The sequence below is a fragment of the Rattus norvegicus genome, chromosome 3 (assembly GCF_036323735.1).
Source record: "Rattus norvegicus strain BN/NHsdMcwi chromosome 3, GRCr8, whole genome shotgun sequence".
Taxonomy (NCBI): Eukaryota; Metazoa; Chordata; class Mammalia; order Rodentia; family Muridae; genus Rattus; species Rattus norvegicus.
The window spans coordinates 136567374-136589853 of NC_086021.1; the positions used below are offsets into that span (position 1 = coordinate 136567374).

Consider the following 22480-nt stretch of genomic DNA (forward strand, 5'->3'; position numbering starts at 1 on the left):
ATGACCCACACTATCACCTCTTTTCATGGAGGAGATGGGCTAGCATGGGCGAGGGACTTCACCAGCAGAAGCCAGAAGGCCTCCGAGTGGAGCCAGTGTGAGTTGCTCTGGAGGAGCCCTGTCTGTGCCTGTAAATGTTCCCACTTTGCTGACTTTTGTGACACCTAAGAGTGACATTGTAAGAGTGCATCTATGTGGGTGTATGAGTCCATGCATACATGTGTCTGTGAGTTCACAATTGCCTCGTGTTTGATGAAGGTGAGTGTATGTGTGTATATGTGCATGTGTCAGGGTATGTGAGGGAATGAGAAAGAGAGAGAGAGAGAGAGAGAGAGAGAGAGAGAGAGAGAGAGAGAGAGACAGAGAGAGAGAGCGCATATGTCAAGTTATGTGAGGGAATGAGTGTGTCTGTATGTGTGTGTTTGTGTGTGTGCTAGCATGTGTGTATTATTTCATGTGTGTATTAATGCATGATTGGTGTGTGTGTGTGCCCATGCACATGTGTCAGAGTATTTGAATATTATAGTGTAAGTATGGATGTGCCAGTGAGTATATGTCTACATACGTATGTCAGAGGACATATCTGTTTTTATGTGTACATGTGTGTGAAGGCATAGCTATATGGAATGGCAGTGCTCTAGTTGACATCTATTGCTGTGACAAAACACTGAGCAAAACCAGCTTGGTGTTTTTGTACTGACAGATACTGTTCAGTGTAGGGATGAACACACTTTATCAGTTCACCATCAAGCAACACCCACAGGGTCATTTCTAGATTCTGGCTATCATGAGCAGTGCATCATGGGTCAGAGAAGGGAGCTGGCCAGTAGACAGAAGCATTTGCCACACAAAAGTCGATGCTCTGAGTTTGATTGTTAGGACACACAAAAAAATGGATGAGACACACACACACACACACACACACACACTTTATAAAAAGCTTTGCATAGATTCTTGCATAATATAAATTTCTTTTCTCCGGTATGAATATGTAGGAGAGGGATTGCTGAATCAGATGGAAAATGAGTGCTTAACATTGCAATTTAAATTTTCAAACTCTGTTTTGTAGCTGCTATGTCCTACCAGCTACCTGCTTCCTTGCTAATAGTAAAATGACTAGGGTTTTAGCCCTAGTCATTGCAATAGGTGTCGAGTGCAATCTCTGCAAGGTTTGTGTTTGTTCCCCTAACGACTGGCAAAGGGTGTGGGGTGTTTTTTTGGGTGCTGGCTGCCACGTGAATAGTTGAGTCAAGCACCCATCCTCCTTTGGCTTTCGTTTGTGAGATGGAAGTCACATGTTCAATTCGTGGGCTCACCTCAGGCTCCCCAGCAGCTCAGACTACAGTGATGAACTCCCAAGCCCGCCTTGCCCAATGGATCGTCATTATTCTGTTTAGTTTGGAGCCTTTTTTTTTTTTTTAACAGATTCTATAATCAAGTGAATTAAAAATATGTTCTCCATTTGTGGCTTCTTTGAACTGCTTCCCCCACCCCCTTTTTCTTTCAAAGATGAAGTCCCATGTTGCCCAGGCTGGCTTCCAGCTAAGACTGGACTTGAAATCCTAACCCTGACTGTCTCTGCCCTCCATGTGCTGAGGTCAGGTGTGCACAGCCACACCCCACTGGGTGTCTTCTGTAGAACAAATTTTAATAAAATCCTATTCGTTGGCCAGAATTTTAGTAATTACATTTAAGAACCTTTGGCCTAATCACAAAGCCAAAACCACCTTCTTCAGTTTTCCTCTAAAATGTTCATAGCTTTGCACTTTTTACTATGATCCATTTTGAACTTCCTTTAAAAGCATGGGATTTGTGTGGAAGATCACTGTTTTGCTTATGAATAGTCAAATATTCTAATGGTGTTTAGGAATATGGGACTTTTTTCTGCATCACTAGCATACTCTTTTATCAAAAATGTATCAACTCACATCGTGCCCGGGTGTGTGTGTGTGTCTGTGTGTCTGTGTGTCTGTGTGTCTGTGTATGTGTGTACATGTATGTGTGTGTGCATGTATGTGTGTGTACATGTGTGTGTGTGCATGTGCATGTGTGTGTGTATGTGTGTGTATATGCACACGCATGCATATGCTACTAGAAATTTGCTGATGGTAAAATGAGGCCTTCATCTTTATTATTACTTTTCAAAATTGTGTTGCCTCTTTTAGGTTCTTTGTTCTTTGTTTTTTGTTGTTTTTTTTTTTTTTTCATTAAAAGTTTTAGAGTGAGGGCCGTTAGGTACTCAGCAGATAGAGGGACTGGCTCCCAAGCCTGACAATGTGACTTGGATTCCTGGTACCCAGGGAGTAGATGGAGAGAACTGACTCCAAAAATTGGCCTCTGAGCTCAGCCACGCACAAGTGGCACGCGTAGGAAACTGCCCATGTGCTCAAACACACACACACACACACACACACACACACACACACACACACACCGCATATAAACAACATTTTTAAAATTTCAGAATGAGCTCTCCCTTATATATAAAAGCCCCACTGCAGTTTTGATTGATATTCTATTATATTTATAGACCAGTTTTGGGACGGTGAGGCTTCAAATCTATGAGTACAACCTTCCCATTTGCTTAGTTAGTACTTCATATTTTTTTCCGTCAGTGTTGTTTTAAACAGAAACTTGTTTTTGTTCAACTTGTATCTAATTATTTTAGTCTGTGGTCATTTAAAATGCTCTTAATTGGGTTAGAGAGATGGCTCAGTGGGCAGTGTTTACTTTGAAAGTATGACGACAGAAAGTCAGATCCCTAAATCCACACAACTACTGGGAAGGCGTGGTGGCCTTCTGGTGGCCTCCGAGTATGAGAGGCAGTTTGACATTTAAATACAGAACTGGCACTGCTAATTCACAGGAGAGCAGACATCTTAGTCAGGGTCCAGAAAGCACTGTGCTTCCCGGTACTTTGAGATACCCAGGAGGCCCCTCGGTATGTCTGAAACACTCTGCTCCATAGGTGGGCACTTTCTTCCATGGGTTGCTTCAGGGCCAGGGGTTCTGCTGTGGCTAACTGCCTGTCTTGTCTAAGTTCCAGAGTTTCCTGGTATGCTACCCCTCACCTGAGTCTGTTTTGGGCATTACCATGCCTACTTCCTTTTGCTCTTTCCAATTAGCCTTCAGCCAGGACATCTCTTTGGAGACCTGTGTATTCTAGCCCTCTACTTTGGCTTGCTGGGCTTGTGGTCCTGCCTGCTGATCTAGGGACTTAGAAACATGGCCTCTCTGCTCTGAAAAACTTTATGAGGTCCTGCTCATGCTCCTTCTTGGTTCACCAAGTCAAAACATCTATGATATCATTTCCTGCCTGGCATGCTTGCTTGGACCTGTTATTGGCCATTTGCCCCATTGAGCATGCCATTGCCAACACATACACTTTAAAATTATGAGATGGGGTTTTTTGGCCCATACTAGCCATCCCATCTCAGACTTCTTCATGCTGGGATTATGATCTATAAGTGTAAAGGGGCAGCTTTTGCAGCCCCAGGGCTCTGGGAACAAAGGCAGACACCAAGTGAGTAGAACTTTCATATCCTTTCATGTTCTCTTCCAGAAACCTCCATGCTCTTGTAACCTCCTAGGACTTAAAATGAGGACAAGGAACCTAAATAAAGGAATAAGAAAAGATATAAGATCTCATTACGTGAACCGGGCAAGCCTCTAACTAGAAGCGATCCTCCTTCCTTTGCCTCCTGAGTGCTGGGATTATAGGCATACTCAACTGGACATATTAAGAAAAAATAGCACCCATAATTTGACAGCACTGAAAGCCACCATTTTCAGAAAATGGGCTGTACACATCATTGGAGTCACCATTTGTAAGAATATATTCATCCAGAGGGACCTATTTGGCACGAGACTTGAGTAGCCTGTCTTGGGCTAAGGGCAGGCAAGGCAGGGAGGCAAGCAGGAATGGGTGGGTGGGTGGATGGGTGGATGGATGGAGGGAGGGAGGGAACAGGCAGGCAGGCAGGGATGGAGGGAGAAAGGGAGAAGGGGAAGGAGAAAGGAGGAAAAAGATTGTTTGTGGAGAAGTGGAGGCATTTAGAACATAGTGTAATAGCATTATTAACGTGTTGTGTCACCCAAGTGTGCCAGTGTCACCCTAGAGCATCGGTCCCTGACTTCATGAAAAGAATGTGTGTTGCTAACCACAGCCTGGCTCGACACCAGCACAGATGCTGTTTCAAAAGGTGGCAGGGCCCAGTGTATAGACCATTGTCCTGCCCGGCACAGCTTTCCTCCTGGCTGGGTAATTTGGGTATGTTTCTGTCCCTGTGATTCAGTTCTCTGAGTAGTGATGACAGCAGATGCTCCTATCTCGTGGTGCATGGCAAGGAGAAGATGCATAGAAGAGAAGACATGGGGCGTGTGTTTAGCACATGTCACGGAGAGGATGGGCTAGCATGGCTCACAACTTGCTGAGCGGTGAGAGAGAAACAAGAGAAACCACTGTTCCTGTTTCTATGGCTGTGTGAGAAAACAAAATGAAGGTTTTGGTATAAATATAAAAATTGCCAATGACCAGCAAGGAACAAAAAAAAAAAAAACAAAACAAAACAAAACAAAAAACCAAAAAACCAAAAAAACCCTGCAGGCTGTGTGCATGGCTCAGAGGTAGACTCCTCCCTCCGGTGTGTGGATTCAATCCCTGCTACCACACACACAGAGAACCTCAAAATGCCCTGTGGCTCAGGCCCTCAAAGGGAGACTCCAGCTGCAGGCTTTTGACAATGAATTTTGTGTCAGCTTAGCTAAGTCATGGCTTCCCTACAGATTGCAGGGAGAATATTATTTAGATGTGATTAACATCACATCAGTGACTTTAATTAAAGAAATTACTCCCCTTAAAATGAAGTTATTCTCTTATGCAAACAACAGAGTAAGTTCTTCCAGGTGCCTTTGAACTTGAGATGCAATAGCGACATAGATCTTACCCCACAATTACATGAGCCAGTTAGACACTCCCATTCTCTCTCTACCTCTTTCCCTTCCTCCTTCATGAGTGTGTGTATAGGAATGCAGATATTGCACGCGCTCGCGCTCGAGCTCGAATGCGTGTGCGCACGTGCATACATACATACATACACACACACACACACACACACACACACACACACACACACACACACACACCAAAGGCTGGAGATTTGGCCCAGTGTTCAGAGTCCTAGTTGCTCTTGCAGAGGACCTGGGTTCAGTACCCAGTACCTACATAGTGGCTCACAAACATCTGCAACTCCAGTTCCAAGGGATGCAACTTCCTCTTCTGACCTCCACAGGCACTGCATGCTTTTTGGTGTGCAACATACATACCGGCAAAATACCTGCACACATCAGCTTTAAAAATAAATCAGTCTTAACATTAAAATTTGATATATATCAAATGTGCATGCCGTACATGCACAACACACACATCCTAGTACATTAACTATGCTTAATTCCTGTTTATTTCCTGTTGCCTGTGCGTCTTTGGAGAACCCTGACTACTGCAGGGGCTGTGGAGAGCTCTTGGGGTGACCTCTCGAACTTTCTCTGTTCTTGCGTGTGTGTGCTCAGTGGAGGAGTTACAACCCTAGACTTGATCTAAAAGTAAAGTTCTAGAGAAAGTGCACACATTTCCCCATGAGTCAATGGTGAGGGCCTTGAGCTTTGGCTTAGCAAGCCCAAGTTGGCAAGTCTGTCCTGTCTGAGACCTAAAGGCATCAAAACATCTGTGTTTCCATGAAGAATATGCTGACACAGCACATAGCTGTGGCTGAGGAGGAAGCAGGGTGAGAGGCAGTCCCTTCCAGTTGGAGGGGTCATCTGTGGCCGCCTGAGAGCTCAGGGCTCTGTCAGCAAGGTAACTGTTGAGTTGGTTGCCATGCTAAGACACTGTGAAGAAGTCCCCTCAGCTATGTACATCAAAGCCTCAAGGACCATCCAGCCCTCACCTGACACATCTTGCCTGTGGGAGTCTTTACTCTGGGCTCTGGGTCTTGACTTCACTTATAAATTCAGCCCAACAGTCAGGAGGCCTGGATAGGGTGGGAAGGGCTAGGCCTACTAAGTTGTGGGATAAAGGACAGGTAATCTTGGAGTCACACAGCATCCTTAGCTGTGGGCCCCTCAATCAGCTGGTGGGGTCTGTGTATAAAGTGTACTTGTGGACTCCTCTCTCCTGGTTGGTTTTCAAAGAAAGGTGAGCATGGCAAGCCCCGAGGGGCTTTGAGCAAATAAACCTCAAGAAAGACAACAATGAAAGCGTGAACAGGTGTTGGGGATTTAGCTCAGCGGTGGAGCACTTGCCTGGCAAGCGCAAGGCCCTGGGTTCGGTCCCCAGCTCTGAAAAAAAAAAAAAAAAAAAGAGTGAACAAGGACTTCCCTGAGGAAGATGGGTGTGTGTGTGTGTGTGTGTGTGTGTGTGCGCGCGCGCGCGTGCGCGTGCACATGCGTGCACTTGCTCCTGAAGGCACTTGCTCCTGACATCCGGTGTCCTGATCTCAAACACTTTCAGCAAATCTGGAGCCGGGCTGGGGCCTCTTTCCGGTGATCCTCCTGTTGTCCATTCCCACAGCCCCAGGCTGCAGATGTACTTGCCTGTCTTTTTACCGAGGCAACCATTCTTACCCACTGAGCCCTCTCTCCAGGCTGCAGATAAGGTCTCTCATCACTCTCCAGAACTTCTGGCTCCTCTGCCCAGTGCTCAGCGGTGACGTCGTGTTCTAGGACCATCTATACCTGGGAAGAGCTGGCAGTGTGATCCCATTCTTCACTGAAGGCTTCTGATGTCAGAGTTTGAATTAGGTCGCTTGTCGTCTCTTTTAAGAGTGGTGTAACAAGAATGATAAACCCTAAGCCAGGCCTGTCGGCTCACACCTTTAATCCCAGCATTTGGGAGGCAGAGGCAGGTGGATTTCTGTGAGTTTGAGGCTAGCCTGGACTACAAAGTGAGTTCCATAACAGCCAGGGCTACACAGAGAAATCTTGACTCTAAAAAAAGAAAAAAAGAAAAGAAAACAAAGATTAACCCAGGTCTTTTTATTCTTTCAGAAGTGGAAAATTTCCTTATCTTAAGTGTTATTAAAATAGAGGCAATTTTTCTACAGCTTCTTGTCAGTGCCGTAACCTGAGTGTGTAGCCAGATATTTTTGCTTTGTTCAATTTTCATTTTTGTTTCTGTGGTGATCAAACTAATGACCTTGAACATGCTAGTTAAGAGCTGTACCATCATCCTGTCCTTCCAACCTCAAAAGCCAGTGACAGATACTTCAATTAAGGGGAAAATCTCTTCAAGAGAAAAATAAAAAACCAAACAGAAAAAGGAAGCATTGAGGGTCCCATAGGAACCTGTGAGATGAGGGCCCAGATGGAGTGGACTCCTTTCTCCTTCCTAGGGTGTGGGAGCCTCCTGCAGCCCTGACTGGGGCTGACCCATGCCCAGTCACAGCCTTGCTGAATTTTCTCTCCAGAATAGGAAGTCTATTGCAGAAGGTTGTGGGGAACCTAGGGTCACCTTGTACAGATGGAGTCTGGTATCTTCCAATGAGAAGGACCGGCCCCTTCTCATTGCCTCAGACTTCCACTGCCATGCAGGCTCGCCTCTTGCCTTGCTCCTCAGGCAGCCTCAGCAAGGCTGTATTTGAGAAGTAGGGAATGATCTGTTCCCATGGCTCAGGAGCTCATGTTCTGAGCAGGTAGTGGTGGTGGGTAGGAGAGCACAGTGGAGAGAATGGATGGGGGAAAGAAGGAGCCCCCTCCAGACTAAAAAATGTACACAGAGGGAGGGAAGCAAAGTTGAGAACAGATCTAGACCCATGCCACGTCCACTGATGTGAAAGTAACAGTACATCCAGTGGAAGGAGGGACAGACGGAGAGCTGAGTGGCAACCTAGTCTGTCCTGGTGATCATGGAGATGCCTGTGTGGGCCCAACTCAGACAGTAACACAGAGCAGGACGTTAGCGTTGGTGTTTCTTGGTTTGGATTAGTTTTATGTTTTGAATTGCTTTTCAAGATGGATGCTTTCCCTGACCAAGTAAGATGATAAATACTGTTTCAATTTGAAAATGGGGAACGTTCGGGCATGACCCACTCATCCCCAAAACTCAGGCCTCTTGAGCACTTGTCCTGGCTGAAACGGGGGTGCCAGTCTCATCACCCCATTGTCAGGTGGACTAAATTCTGGACTAGGACAGCAGAGTGTGAGCCTGCCTCCCGCCAGCTCCATGTCCATATTTCTGGATCAGAGAGTTGCCCAGTTAGTGGCTGCTGCAGTGAGGAGCCCCCAGACATCCTGTGAAAGGCATCCATTAGCTAGCTCCTGTCTCTCATCCAGCAGAATGGCACCCGAGACCTTTCTTTCACTGCCTGAGGCAGTTAGGCAGGGGTGGGTCAGAGAGAGCCTTTCAGTCTTCCTCATCAAGTTGTCACAAACCTTCTTAGTGGGCTCCCCGATTCCGGTGTCAATACAGCCTAAAGCTGCTAGGTCTCACCCCAGTGATAGTTAAGGGATAAAGCCTCTGGTGTCAGTTGTCTTTAGGGTGAGCACTGAGGTTAGAGAAACCTGGCTGCCCCAATGGCCACCTTCAGGCTCTCCCCCACTCTCCTCTTGTCTTACTTCCTGGGGTCCTGGGGCTCCACTCCAGGTTCCTATGCATTTGCCCTTCCCAGCAAAACCTTTGGAATTGAAAACTCTTGACTTCAACACTGAGCCTGGCGCATCCCCCAGTCCAGCAAGCTCTCTCCCAGGTGTCATGAGCTGACATCTGCGTGTGAGAGATACCTCTCCACTTCTGTTTCCATCACTCATTAACCAACTTTTTAAGAGTTAAAAAGTCCACTCCAGGGGTGCTAATTCCTGAAAAAGACCCTACCATAAAGGGTTATGTGGGATTCGATAAGGATGCTCCTTGGGAAGGTTGGAAAGCCCAGACTCTACCAGTCCCAGGTTACATGATTGGGGTCAAATCACTTGCCTTTCAGCCTCGCTGTGGCATGAGGACCAATGTAACCACAAATAGAGGCTGCTTTCTCCACGTGTGGCCGCCAGCCAGCTGCCGAAGCAGCGAAGAGGCAGCAGCATCTGAGGAAGAGAAATGTCTTTGTGAGTGGAAGCACATCCCAAATGGAATTGACAAAGCCGCAAAGACATCCGCTTCCTTTTTAGCGCAGGAAGATAGGTGTGGGAGCTCAGGTCTGGAGGGGTTGGCCACACAGTGCTAGGCAGGTAAGAACAGGTCACCGCCTGGGTGCCCGGGACTTTGTGTGGAAAGGATGGCCAACCGTGGGGGAGGAAGTAGAAAAACAAACTTCTCTTTCCAGAAGTTGCCTTTGGGGCTATGCCTCATCAGGCTCCGGTTATGTTGGAGGCCAAGGAGCCCCTGTGGATTCACAGATTCCAGGGGCAACTGGGAACTCAATTTTGTCAAAAGCATCCATTGACTCTAGCCCATGAGTCATGTGTTTGGTGAAAACTCCAAGGTGCCGTGGCCTGGCAGTCTCTCCAGGAGAGTGGCCCACTGTGGCCACAGCAGCTCCACTGAGCGGTTGGACACGGCCCAAGCTGCGGAGGCCACATACCTCAGCTGCCCAGCTGCCTCACTGGCTTTTACATATTTTGTTTAATTATAAAACTTATGCTTGGGACTCGGGGACATAGGAAGACATAAATATCCACCTCTGGCCTCTACATATGTCCACTTGCACACACGTGGCCACATACATGAGCATGTACACACTATAATGCACACAGCTGACGCTCAGTGAGAAGTAAAAGCCAACTAAACCATGATCCACATCCCTAAGGACGTGTGTGCATCATCAGTGTTGACGTATTGCCTCCCCCGACCCCTTACACGGAATACAAGCCAGGTCAGACAGATTGTATCTTGTGACGCATAGTTCCCAAATGATGGAGAATGACCTTAGCCCAGAATCAGTTACCCAAGGCCAAGCTCCTCTCTCCTTCCTGGATATTCCTTGTCTTTGCTCCACCTCACCCCTAGCTCTTTTCTCCTTAAGATTTCGTGTGTGTGTGTGTGTGTGTGTGTGTGTGTGTGTGCAGGTGTATGTGTATGCGTGTGTATGTGTGTATGTGTGTGTATGTGTGTGTATATGTGTGTATATGTATATGTGTGTGTATATGTATATGTGTGTATGTGTATGTGTGTATGTGAGTGTGTGTATGTGTGTGTGCATGTGTGTGTTGTGTATGTGTGTATGTGTGCATGTATGTGGTGTGTGTGTGTGTGTGTGTGTGTGTGTCAGTGGAGTGGCGGGCACAGTAAGTGAATGTGGAAGTGCAGATGGCCTCGGAATGCAGAAGAGGGCATCAGATCCTCCGGAGCTTACAAGCTGATGCAAGCTGCTCCTTACGGTGTTGTGAATTAAACACCGTCCTCTGCAAGAGCAGAAAGCGCTCCTAACCACTGAGCCATCTCTTCCAGATGCGATGGGAAGGAACTTTCTCATCCAGCATGATGTTCACATTGCTGTAAGTCAGATAGTCTTTGCCAATGTCAAGTACAATCAGGATTTCCTTAAAAAAAAAAAAAGCTATTTAAAAGGCTCCCAAACAGGCACTGGTTGTATTGAATACTTCTTTATTCTATTTTTCCCTTATTTTACCTTCTACATTTTTGAAAAGCCCAGGAAGCACCAGGTCTCCCTGCCTGTTCTCTGTGTCCCGCTGTTCTCATTTTCCAAGTGTCCGATGGAGAAAGGAAAATTTCACCCAGCCTGGAACTCAGTGTCTTAACTTAGAGTAAGGAGGAGTTCGTGTGTCCTTGGAGTGACAGGCCAGTCATTATAAGGAAGTTTGGCTTCAAATGGCTGCTTAGCCACCCAGTCATTTGGTCGCCAAGTCTGTCCTTGTTTTGTTGTGTCTAAGGGTGAAGTCGGGGTATGATGTGTGTACTTGGGCTGTCACCTAGCGACTTAACTGAGCAGATGCTGTTGTCCAGGTAGAGCAGTGGTCCTCAACCTTCCTAATGCTGTGACCCTTTAATACAGTTCCTCAGGTCGTGGTGACCCCCTTTGTTAATTTTGTTGCTACTCCATAAGTGTAATTTTGCTATTGCTATAATGCAAATATGTGATATGCAGATGACCTGGGAAAGGGTTGTTCAACCCCCAAAGGGGTCAAGACCCTTAGGTTGAGGACCACTGAGGTCAAATATCTAGAAGAGAGGGGTGCCTTGGGGTAGCTGATCTACCAAGGTGTTTTACAGGGCACCAGGGAGTTTGAAGCCCATGGTGCAGACTTCTGCAAGCCCAGAGCATGATGGTAGGATGACATCAGCTGCAATGGCCTCTTCTCTCCCCAGAGCTGTCTCAACAAACAGCAGCTCCTCACGACCGTCCGCCAGTTGCAGCAGCTGCTGAAGGGCCAGGAGACCCGCTTCACCGAGGGCATCCGAAACATGAAGAGCCGGCTGACGGCACTGCAGAACACTGTTAGCAAAATGACCCCGGATGCACCTCCAGGTGGGTCCCACACCATTAGGCGAGGGCCAAGAACTACACTCAAGAATCTTCCCCACAACTCTCCCCATCCAGTTTGTCCTTCACGTGTGCACACAAGTGTGTGTGTGTGTATTTATATGTATGTGAGAGATAAAGTGTGTGTGTGTGCTAGAGAGTGTATGTGTGTATGAGAAAAAGAGTGTGTGTGTATGAGTATGTGAATATGTGTATGTGTGTATAAGTGTGTGTGTGTGTATGTGTGTGTAAGTGTGTATTAAGATTACTTCTCTCTCCTACATTTGACAGTTACCTATTTCCAGGGTTTTTTTTTTTAATGATTTATTTGTGAGTGTCTGTATGTATGCACATGTGTGTACATGTGCCCAAGGAGGCCAGAAGAGGGCATTGGACCCCAGGTCTTCTGTAGGAGCAGGAAGCATCCTTAACCACTGAGCTATCCCCACAGCCCTCTTGTTCCGTTTTTATTGTATGTAGCTCAAGTCATCACATAACTTGGCTTCACACTTGCTGTGCAACCAAGGATAATCCTGAACTCCCGATCCTCCTACCTCTGCCTCCCAAGTGCTGGGATTGTGTTTGCATCCCCAGGCCTGGTTTTCGTTTTTGTTGTTTCAAGATAGGCTCTCAATACATCGTTTAGGCTGACGTGGACCTCAAAGTCTTCTTATCACTGCCTCCCAACAGCTGTGGTTTGTCACCACACCCAGCCTGTGTCCTCTTGTTCCTCTTACTCTAGGCTTAATAGCTACATAGGTAGCAACCTATGATCCCACAAAATTGTCAAAAACATCCCTCTGCAAGCAAAGGTACTTTTCAGCTCCCCGTCCTCCCCAGAGGACAGAACCCTGGTTCCGCTTTTCATCCTGCTTTTATTTTTAGTGCAACAGTCTATTTTTCAGACTGGTTTTAAGTTCACAGCCTGGAAGTCTCAGATGCTTCCTACATCTGCCCTCCACACAGGCACGCCCTTCCACCCTGACCTACCAAGCACGCTGCACTTACTAAGTTTGTTATTTTCCATTCACAAGAGTGGCTCTTACTGTTCATGCCTGAGAGTTCATTCTTCAGTGACCCCACCAAGTTGGGGTGAGAAGAAGGGCTTCGAGGGCAAGTCCCGCTTATCTGGGGTGCAATGGGGGCACCCCGGTTTCCCTCCACTAAGGGAGAGTTCCGGTGTGTCTTCCTGGTGACATCTTCCATACCTTCTAGGCTTAGAGGTGAGTTTCCCCTGGTCTAGGGGCTCAGGGGGCAGGAGATAGAGCCGGCGGGATATCTGACATCATTGGTTCCTACACTGTGGCTTTGTTTCTTTGGACTTCCTTTGTTGTGTGAGGTACCGTTTCCAGAGACGGTTTTCGTCAGAGGTTCAGTAAATCTCGTTTCTTTCAAGGCTCATTTATAGAACAAACTTTGTGTGCCAAGCACCCGACTGGGGTTGGGGCTGGGGCTACAGAAAGAGCACAGACCAGGTTTCATTCAGGCAGAGAACTCCGATGATGAACGTGAAGACAGCCAGGTAGTCACAAAGGCTAAGAGGGGGACTGGGGATGGAGATGCATGGTAGCCAAGGCTTCACATGGGAAGCGGTGATGTTTGAATGAAGACCTGGAGAGCAGGAAGAAGGAGCCAGCCTAGAGGTAGGCTGAACCTGTCAGGAGACTTTGGACACTCAGTAGGCTGGAGACGAGAGAAAATGGAGGCAGTGGTCATCTCACCAATCTGGCACTCCGATCAAAGCCTGGAGGCCCTGCACGTACAAGCCTCCAAGTCTCTGAGGCTGTCTCCTCAGTTTTCTCTAGGCCAACAGCGTGTTCTCCTCCTTGTCTCCAAGAACATCAGGAGGTTTCATGAGATGTGGCATTTACAGAGTCCAGGGCCGTGCCCAGCCTGCAGCAGTCATTCGACACACAGAGAGGTCTTATGAGTGCTAGCCATGCTTCTGTGGCTGCAGCTCAGGTCTGCAGGTCCTAATCCCTGTTCTTCTCTTTACAGTTTCCTGCCCAGCTCTGGATGCCCCTCCTAATGGCAAGAAGTTTGGGAGCAAGTACTTAGTGGACCACGAAGTCCATTTTACCTGCAACCCTGGGTTCCAGCTGGTTGGGCCCAGCAGCGTGGTATGCCTTGCTAACGGTACCTGGACTGGAGAACAGCCCCGCTGTAGAGGTATGATCGACCATTCTGCCCCGTTCTCTGTTTTCTAGTTGTGTGTGTGTGTGTGTGTGTGTGTGTGTGTGTGTGTGTGTGTGTGTATGCGTGCATGTGATTCTTGTGTGTGAGTTCAGGTGAATACACTCTACGGTGGTCAAAGGATTACCTCAGGTTTCAGTCCTTGCCCTCAGTGTATTTGAGAGTCAGGATCTCTTGTTATTTGCCGCTGTGTATGCCAGGCTAAGTGGTCAGCAAACTTTCAGAGATTCTCTCCGATTCTTATCTTATGATAAGAGTGTTAGGATTACAGAAGTCTGCTACCGTGGTGTATGGGAAGGTTCTGGAGATCCAAACCCAGGTTTTCACATTTAAGTGGCATACATTTCACCTACTGAGCCATTTCCCCATGCCCCTGGTTCTTCAATCATTCTTCAGCTACAAACCAGGAGAATATCTGACCAGTCTCCAACATCACGAGCAGCATTTTCTCCTTTTCTTATTTTGTTTTTTGAGACAGGGTCTCTCTTCAGAGCCCCAGCTGTACTAGAACTCTCTGTGTAGACCAGGCTGGCCTTGAACTCAGAGATCTGCCTGCCTCTGCCTCCCAAATGCTGGCTGGCTTGCTTTTGTTTTGTTTTGTTTTGTTTTATTGTTTTTGTTTTTGCTTTTTTGGGATAGCGTCTTTTAAAGACCTGACCTTAAACTCACCATACAGCTGGTGACAGCCTTGAAAACCTGATCTTGATTCTACCAAAGGCTTAACCTTCCAAAGGCTAAGCTTACAGCTGGGTCCACTGCACTTTGTTGGTGATTGGATCTTATCAAGATTGGTTCTTAGAAGCTGGAGGTGGTGTTGCACACTTGTTAAATTATTTAATTTATTTTATATGTATGGATGTTTTGCCTACATGTACCTTTGTGTAGCATGGATTCTTCAGAATCCAGAAGAGGGCATCAGATCCCTTAGAACAGTTGTTAGCGGTCATGTGGGTGCTGGGAGTAGAACCCTGGACCTCTGGTGGAGCAACCAGTGTGCTCTTAACCACTGAGCCAGTTCCCCAGCCCCAGAAAGTGTAAACCTTTTTTTCTCCTTGGTTATTTGAAAGAGGGCTTCTGTGTGTAGCTCAGGCTGTCCTGGAACTTGCTCTGTAGATTAGGCTGACTTCAAACTTACAGAGATCCTCCTACCTCTGCCTCCTAAATGCTGGGATTCAAGATATACAGCTAGGAAGTGCTGGCACAGACCTTTAGTCCCGTCACTCAGGAGGCAGAGGCAGGCAGATGTCTGAGTTAGAGGCCAGCCTGTACTACAAAGTGAGTTCCAGGAGAGCCAGGGCTATTGACACAAAAGCTGCCTTGAAAAAAGGTTGGCTCTAAGCTGGGGTTATCAGCTCCACCCATAATCCTGGCACTTAGAAGGCTGAGTTGGATGGGCTGCCTAGATTATCCTAGGCTACAGAGGAAGACCCTTATCAATGTCAGGTCCTGGGTTTGCCTCAGCTAGGACAGGGAACTAGAAGAGGGGACAGCTGCTCTGCCCTGGGGCTGCCGTCTGCTTGTGGGGCTCTTGGTACAGTCTGCAGAAGAAGAAAGTCAACTGTCCTTTGGGTCTAGGCTGGGTCTTGGTGTGGACAGCTCTGGCAGAAGTCAGTATGGGAATAAAAGGTTTCTCTGTGCTGGACTTGAGAACAGAACTGTGTGACATAGAGAAAAGTGAGGCTTGGCACATGTAATTTATTGCTTTTCAAACACCTTTAGACCACAGTTTTAAAAGTTCATAGCTATCAATCGTTTTTAGGCATCCGTGGAACATCTTTTGAGGCAAAATGGCTATGATTTTAGCTAGGGCTAAAGGGAGCATAAATCTTACACAAATGCAAGAGTAGGGTTAGAGGGGACTCGGTGTGAGCTCATTTGAAGTAGGGCTTCTTTATGTTGCCCACTCTCGTCTCAAATCCTCAGTGGGTACTAGAAATCTAACCAACGGCCTCATGCGTGCTAGACCAGAGCTCTGCCATATGCTACATATGAGACCATGCTAGACCAGAGCTCTGCCATATGCTACATATGAGACCATGCTAGACCAGAGCTCTGCCATATGCTACAGTTGACAGCCCTGAGTACTTAGATCTTGAAAACTATGAGAGCCCAGAAAGCATAATACCTCTCAAGAAGACTGGCAGGAACAGCCACGGCACCCAGCAGCATCCAAGAGTCCGGTGTCTTTCCTGTGTCCTGGAAGGAATGCTGGCTCAAAGGTTGATTACAGGTGTGAGCTCTTAGGCCTCACCAGGAACCATCTAGGCCATAAATCTGAGCCATGCAAACACACCCAGGAGAAAGCCAGTGGCTGGTCTTCACCCTGACTCTGAAAGACTTCCATCCCATTAAACACCTCATGGATGATAAAAAAATGCCATCGGAGGGGTGGACATAAGGAATTTTCTTTCATTGCTTTGCGAATCTGTAGTCTTAACTTCCAGGCTTAGTTCACTTGGCACCTTCAGGTCCTATTCGCGGGGCTGTCTGTGGCCTGATCTGCCTGCCTGTGTTCTGTAGCCTGGACCTCCACATCTACCTGCCTCTTGCCCTGTCATGGTGACTTTGTGGTCCTCAATGACAGGGCTGACATGGTCCTCTCCTTTTCCCACCTTGTCCCTGGATTGAATGTCTGTGTGTCTGTGATGGAAGTCAGCAGTTTTGACTGGAGACCTGAGTTCAATCCCTGGAACCTATGTAGTAGATGGAGAGAACCAACTCTTAGAAATGCTTTCCTCTGACCTTCACAAGCATTCTGCGGCACATATGTGTGTGTGTACATGCTCATGCTTACACACACACACACACACACACATGCACAAACACACACACACACAAACACACAAGATAAATGAATAATTGTATGTTTGTTTGTTTTCTGAGAGGCTGGAGAGAAGGCCCAGCAGTTAAGAGCTCTCACTTACTGCTCTTGCAGAAGACCTGGGTTCAGTCCTCAGATCTCCCCCAGTTACTGAGTTTGGATCCCCAGAATCTGCATAGAAGTCATGGGCAGAGGTTTATGCCAGTAACCCCGGCACTGGAGAAGGGAGGGACAGGTTCCAGGAGATCCAGCACCCTTTTCTGGTCTTCATGGGCACGACACACACGTGATATACAGACACACACTCAGGCACACACATACATATAACATAAGTGAATATTTTCCAACTTCCTCCAAAATAGTAGGTGATAAAGAAAAACATACAGAACGAAGGCAAAAAGACACACGCGCCATAAGACACCGTGGAGCTTTCTTCCCCCCGGTCAACTCTGTCATACGTATGCATGTAGGTATGTATGCATGTATGCATGTATGTATGTATGTATGTCATGGTGAATAAGTGAATTCAAATTTCTTGGTATCAAAGTAGCTAGAACCACTAAATAAATAAAATAGTAAACAAAGTAATTGATAGTGGAAGGCGTAAGGGGTCACGTGAAGCTCCATGGCTGTAGAGTGGCTCATCTAACCATATAGACGCTCACTGAGGTGGACAGAGTCGGGGCAGGGCCAGTGACCAAGCGGCTGCTGTAAGCTAGCTGCATCTTGCTTCATTTGCAATTTGGATAGAATAAAGTGATGATACGTTTTTAAAATGTTCAAAATGGTATCTGGGATATTTTCCATCTCATTGAGTGTAAGCTGGGCCTGGATACTTACCCTGTACCGATGGAACAAAATATTTGTATGCTACAGCCTACTGGATCAACGTGCTGCTAGGCTCAGCCTTTCCCAGGTTGGCATGCCGTGCCCATACTGGCACCCATGGGTGCTGTCTTCAGTCAGAGCCCCACAGCAACGCCAGATGGCTGCTGTTGGCTCTTCTCAGGGGGCAGTGACAGCCTTGATGATAGGATGAGACTTAGTGTTGCTGGGGTTGTCAGCATCAGAGCCTGAGCACTGGAAGCCTTTGCAGCCTACCTTTGCCCACCCATCCTTGAAGGCCAACTAAACAGACAAGACATAGTAAAAAAACAGGTTTGTTCATGGAAGCCACACTGGGAAGGGGAACAAAAAAGGTGCAGTGACCACCTCATCCAGTCTGTCTCTGGGGTCCTGACATAAACTTTAAATAGAGAGCAAGAGGTTTGCATAACAGAACAGTCACTGTCAAGGTGTGCCAAGGCAGTTCTATTAGGCCAGAGCTCAGCAATCTCGTGACCAGCATTAGACCCACCCCAGCAGCTGCTGAGTGTGCCCAGTTCAGTGTCCACATCAGCAGTTCTGTCGCTGTGTGTTGTGACCATGGGGGACAATAATCTTAATTACAGCTGTTTACTTCAAGACACAAAATGTCAGTGCCAGTGAAACTCTTGGCAACATTGTATTAACTGTCCAGGACTCACTCTGCAGTCAAATGACTGGAAAGAGGGTGACGAACCCTACTTGGCAGAGAAGGAAATTATACCTAACGACACTGTTAAAGATGCAGTGGGCAGTGGAGCTCCAGAAGGCCAGTGGAAAGCAGCCATTTGGCTCCCTGAGTTCCCCTTTTCTCTCTGTGAAGGGCAGGAATTTTTTGTTTGTTTGGTTTTTTTTTTTTTGCGTTTTGTTGTTGTTCCTTTTGAGACAGAGCCTCATGTAACCCAGGCTGGCCTTGAACTCGGTAAGTAACCAAGGATGACCTTGAACTTCCAAATCTCTGGCCTCTACAATTACACCCAGTTTTTGTGGTGCTACAGAAGACATCCTAAGCTGTAACGTGTATTTTAGGGTGTGCGACTTTCTGAGTTGGAGAAGCCATAGGCCTTCATTTTGACCCTTTGGCCCTAGAGGCAACCAAAGGAAGTGTTTGAGAAGTAAACTCTTTGTCATTTACTTCTATCTTGAGGGACTTCCCCACACGGGGCCATTCAGTTGCTTCAGTAGGTGATCTTTCTCCTGTTTTCATAGTCAGAAAAATGCCAATCATCTTAAATATTTTTTTTCATTAAGAAAAAATATTCAGGCCAGGTGTGGTGGTACATTAATCCCAGAAACAGGTGATCTCTATGAGGGCAGCCTGATCTACACAGTGAGTTCCAGGACAGCCAGAGGTACAAAAGACAGAGACCTTGTCTCAGTGAAGAAGGAGGAGAAAGGAGAGGAGGAAGAGGAGGAGGAGGAAGAGGAAGAGGAGGAAGAGGAAGAGGAGGAGGAGGAGAGGGGAGGAGGAGGAAGAAGAAGAGGGGGGAGGAGGAAGAGGAGGAGAAGGAGAAGGAGGAAGAGGAGGAGGAGGAAGAAGAAGAAGGGGAGGAGGGAGGAGGAAAAGGAGGAAGAAGAGGGGGAGGAGGGAGGAGGAAGAGGAGGAAGAAGAGGGGGAGGAGGGAGGAGGAAGAGGAGGAAGAAGAGGGGGAAGACTCCTCTTCGGTGTGGGAGAGATGGCTCAGAGGTTGAGAGAGCACAGGCTGCTGTAGGTTCAGTTCCCAGCACCTATAGGAACCTACACAACCATCTCTAATTCCAGCTTCAGGAGACCCTGACACTGTACACATGTGGTGCCCACAAATACATACAGGCAAAACGTCCATATACATAAAATAAAAACTTTAAAAAAAACTTTAAAAACTTAAAAAAATTCAACATCTAAAAATATAAAAGAGCTTATAAACCAAAATTCCATAATTTTCACAAACTAAACTCCTTCATGTCATAAAATATCTAATTAAAAAAAATCTTCCCTATTTCCTTATATATTTGTAACATTGTTTGCATTGGAGCCCAGACACCACCATATTTCTACCTGGCTGTCCTGTCTCTTACATCCGAAGCCTGGGTCCTCCTACTGAGGTTCTTTGGTTAATTGTTCAAGAAAAATTCAGGGTCAGTGCTCTGAGCTCACATATTTTGAACCAATCTGTTAGAGGGCAGCTCGATTGGGTGTAAAATGCCCATCTCCCCTTTAACTCTCTTGACTCTCTCAGATACTTTGCATCTGTTTGCTATCACACCCAGTTTCATGCAGTGCTGAGGGCCAAGCTCAGACCCTGAGGCCTGCTAGGCTAGGCCAGCATTCTACCAACTGAGCCACACCCAGCCAGGACCAGCAACAGCAACAGCAACAGTAGTTCTGGGAAGAGTCTGCCCGAGTCCCCAAAAGTTTCCTGTCAAAGCTGTCATACTGGACCTAAGTTGAACACAAAGAAAGCAAGTGCAAATAAGACATGGCTGTTCACATAAAAAGGCCAGTAGAAGGGTTAAAGGGCACGTGTTGCTTTTTCACAGGACCAATGTTTGACTCCCAGAGCCCACATGGCAGCTCACAGGTAACACCAGTACCTGGGGATCTTTCTCCTTCTTCTGGTGAATTGCATTCATGAGGTGCACATACGTATATGCAGGCAAAGGACTCAAACACATAAGATCATAAAATAAATCCAAAAGGAAACTGAGGAGGTAGGAGATTCTGTCTTCGCTCACAGGAGAGGAAATTTTAGAGGCGGGACGATGCTGAAGGCACAACTTACTTCATGAGAGAAAATAAAGCGTGGTGTGGGTGAGGGGCGGACTCTTGTCAAGTCTCATGCAAGCTGGTATACAAAAACAAAAATTAAAGAGGGAAGCTGATCTCGGTGGCACACACCTTTGATCCCAGCACTGGGAAAGCAGAGGCAGGAGGATCTCTGTAAGTTTGAGGCCAGCCTGGTCTACAAAGCAAGATCAAGACAGCCAGGGCTCTGTTACACAAAGAAACTAGGTCTCAAAAAACCAACCAACCAACCAACCCTGAAAAAAAATTAGAGAGAGAGAGAGAGAGAGAGAGAGAGAGAGAGAGAGGAGGGAAGGAGGGATGGAGAGAGAGGGAGAGGGAAAAGAGAGACAGAGAGAAATGGAGAGAGAACAACATTTCCATGGACAAAAAAGAATTGCCAGAAAGGCATACTCACAAAACATCAAACAAACAAACAAACAAACAAAAAACCAAAAAAACCCCAACCAACCAACCAAAAAAAAAAAAAAAATCAAAAGGGAGGCCAATATTTCAGAACAAGCCAGCAGAGCTTTTTAAAATATAAAGAATGCAAAACAGCATCTAGGCTGGGGAGACTCAGCAGGGAAAGGTTCTTACTACCAAGCCTGATGACCAATCCTTAGAACTCATGAGGTAGATGGAAAGAATGAACTCTTGAAAGTTACTCTCTAACTGTTCCACTCATGACAGTTATTTGTCCTTCCCCAAAAAGCATTAAAGTAAAGAAATGTCAAAGAAAAATATTTTAAACAGCAAGATACATGAAAGTGAGAAACCCTTACAAACAATGTCACTGGGATAATGGGAAATGTGAAACAAGACACAGAGCCCAGAGATCAAGCAGAACAAAACAGCAGAAAGGGGCATTCGAGTGTAGCTTGGATGGCCCGCGCTTGCCTGGTGTGCATGAGGCCCCGAGTTCAGTGTCCTGCATCATATAAGCCTAGAACTCAAGAGACAGAGACAGGAGGTCAGAGATAAAGGTTATCTGGGCTACTTGAGACCTTGGCTCACATACATGCATGCATGCATGCATACAGGCATACATACATACACACACATACATATGCATACATATATTCATGCATACATAATTTTTTTAAAGGAAAGTGTACATGTAACTGGTCACTTTCATAGAGCAGTGAGTATTCACGAAATGGGAGATGGAAACATGGCTGTGACCTGCCTTGATTTGCCAGCCCTTCTCACTGTCACTGCCATTGTCCTCTTCAAGTCAAAACTGAATGCCACAGCTGGGGACACACGTGAATGTGATGACAGCTGTCCTTCAATTAGAATATAGCTCTTGCCAGCCTGGGCGCCAGGACACTGAATACCTCTGCCTGCACATCAAGATAAGAAGCGCAGAATGTCCGTCCGTCTGGAGCCTGTGAAGAAATGGATATGTCGGGGCACCTGTTCACATCCCTAGCAAGCCGATGTCACACTAGCCCCTCCTGAAGGGTATAAGACCGCTCAGTGTCTTCCACTGGAGTCTTCCAAGGACAGAGAATGGCTGTAGGCATGCCGAGACCAAGCTGAGGGATCTAAATGCTTACACTTTCTGGTTGCTTTCCCAGGTCTTCATGGCTTATTGATCTACCCACTTTCAGAGGGGGTCAGCAGGCAAAGACAGGGTTGGATCTTGAAAGACCTTGGAATAGTGGTCTCAGGGAGCCGTGTGTGTGTGACGCCATGCCAGACACATTCCTGGAAACTGCTCATCTGAAAACAGGCTGGCTGGGGAAGCATGTGACCAGACTGAGGAGACAGAGGAAGGGAAAATGGTGCCTTCCCTGGCATAAACAGTGTGGACAGCCTGAATCCTTCTGGATGAAACAGAATCTTTGAAATAGTAGCAAGCAGTCTTGAGGGAAGCGAAGGTCCCTGCTGCTGGCCCAGAATGAGGCTATGGCTCTCACTGGGAGTGAAGCACCTGCTTTGCCCTCTTGGGAGACACACAGGAAGTCACTGTTAGGCCAGACAGGGGTGTTCTCAGGTTTCCCCTCCCTCCCAGACACTGCAGTTAAATCAGATCAATGGCAAAGCTCCTCCTGGGTGGAATGGCTTTTGCATGAATAGACTTAAATGGGGCCTAGGGCATTCATAGCAGCGAAGATTTTATAAAATTACCTTTTCCAAAGTAAGACATCTTATAAATATTCGTTGTAGAAAGGAGACAAATACGAAAGGTATACATGAGGGACAAATGGACAAATAAAACATGCATGAGCCAAACAGAGAAAAGCCAAAACGCAAGGCAATAGTTTCCTTGTGGGGACAGTACTGAGGATTTGAACCCAGGGCCTCGACCTCCAGTACTCAGCTACCGAGCTACCCAGTGCTGAGAAAAAACTGCTGAAC

General features: G+C 46.8%; 1 protein-coding gene across 3 annotated transcripts in view; it reads left to right on the forward strand.

Annotated features, from left to right (window-relative positions):
- The window catches only part of Fbln7 (fibulin 7), a 36381-nt gene that overhangs the window by 2549 nt on the left and 11352 nt on the right, over positions 1-22480 (forward strand). For 2 of the 3 annotated variants that reach the window (XM_063284986.1, XM_215832.10), the window contains exons 2-3: positions 11318-11477; positions 13470-13640. In XM_063284986.1, the coding sequence (XP_063141056.1) occupies positions 11318-11477; positions 13470-13640 (331 nt within the window). Of the gene's footprint in view, positions 1-11317; positions 11478-12470; positions 12695-13469; positions 13641-22480 lie in introns of those variants that run through there. The other variant, XM_063284987.1, reaches the window with a different exon arrangement.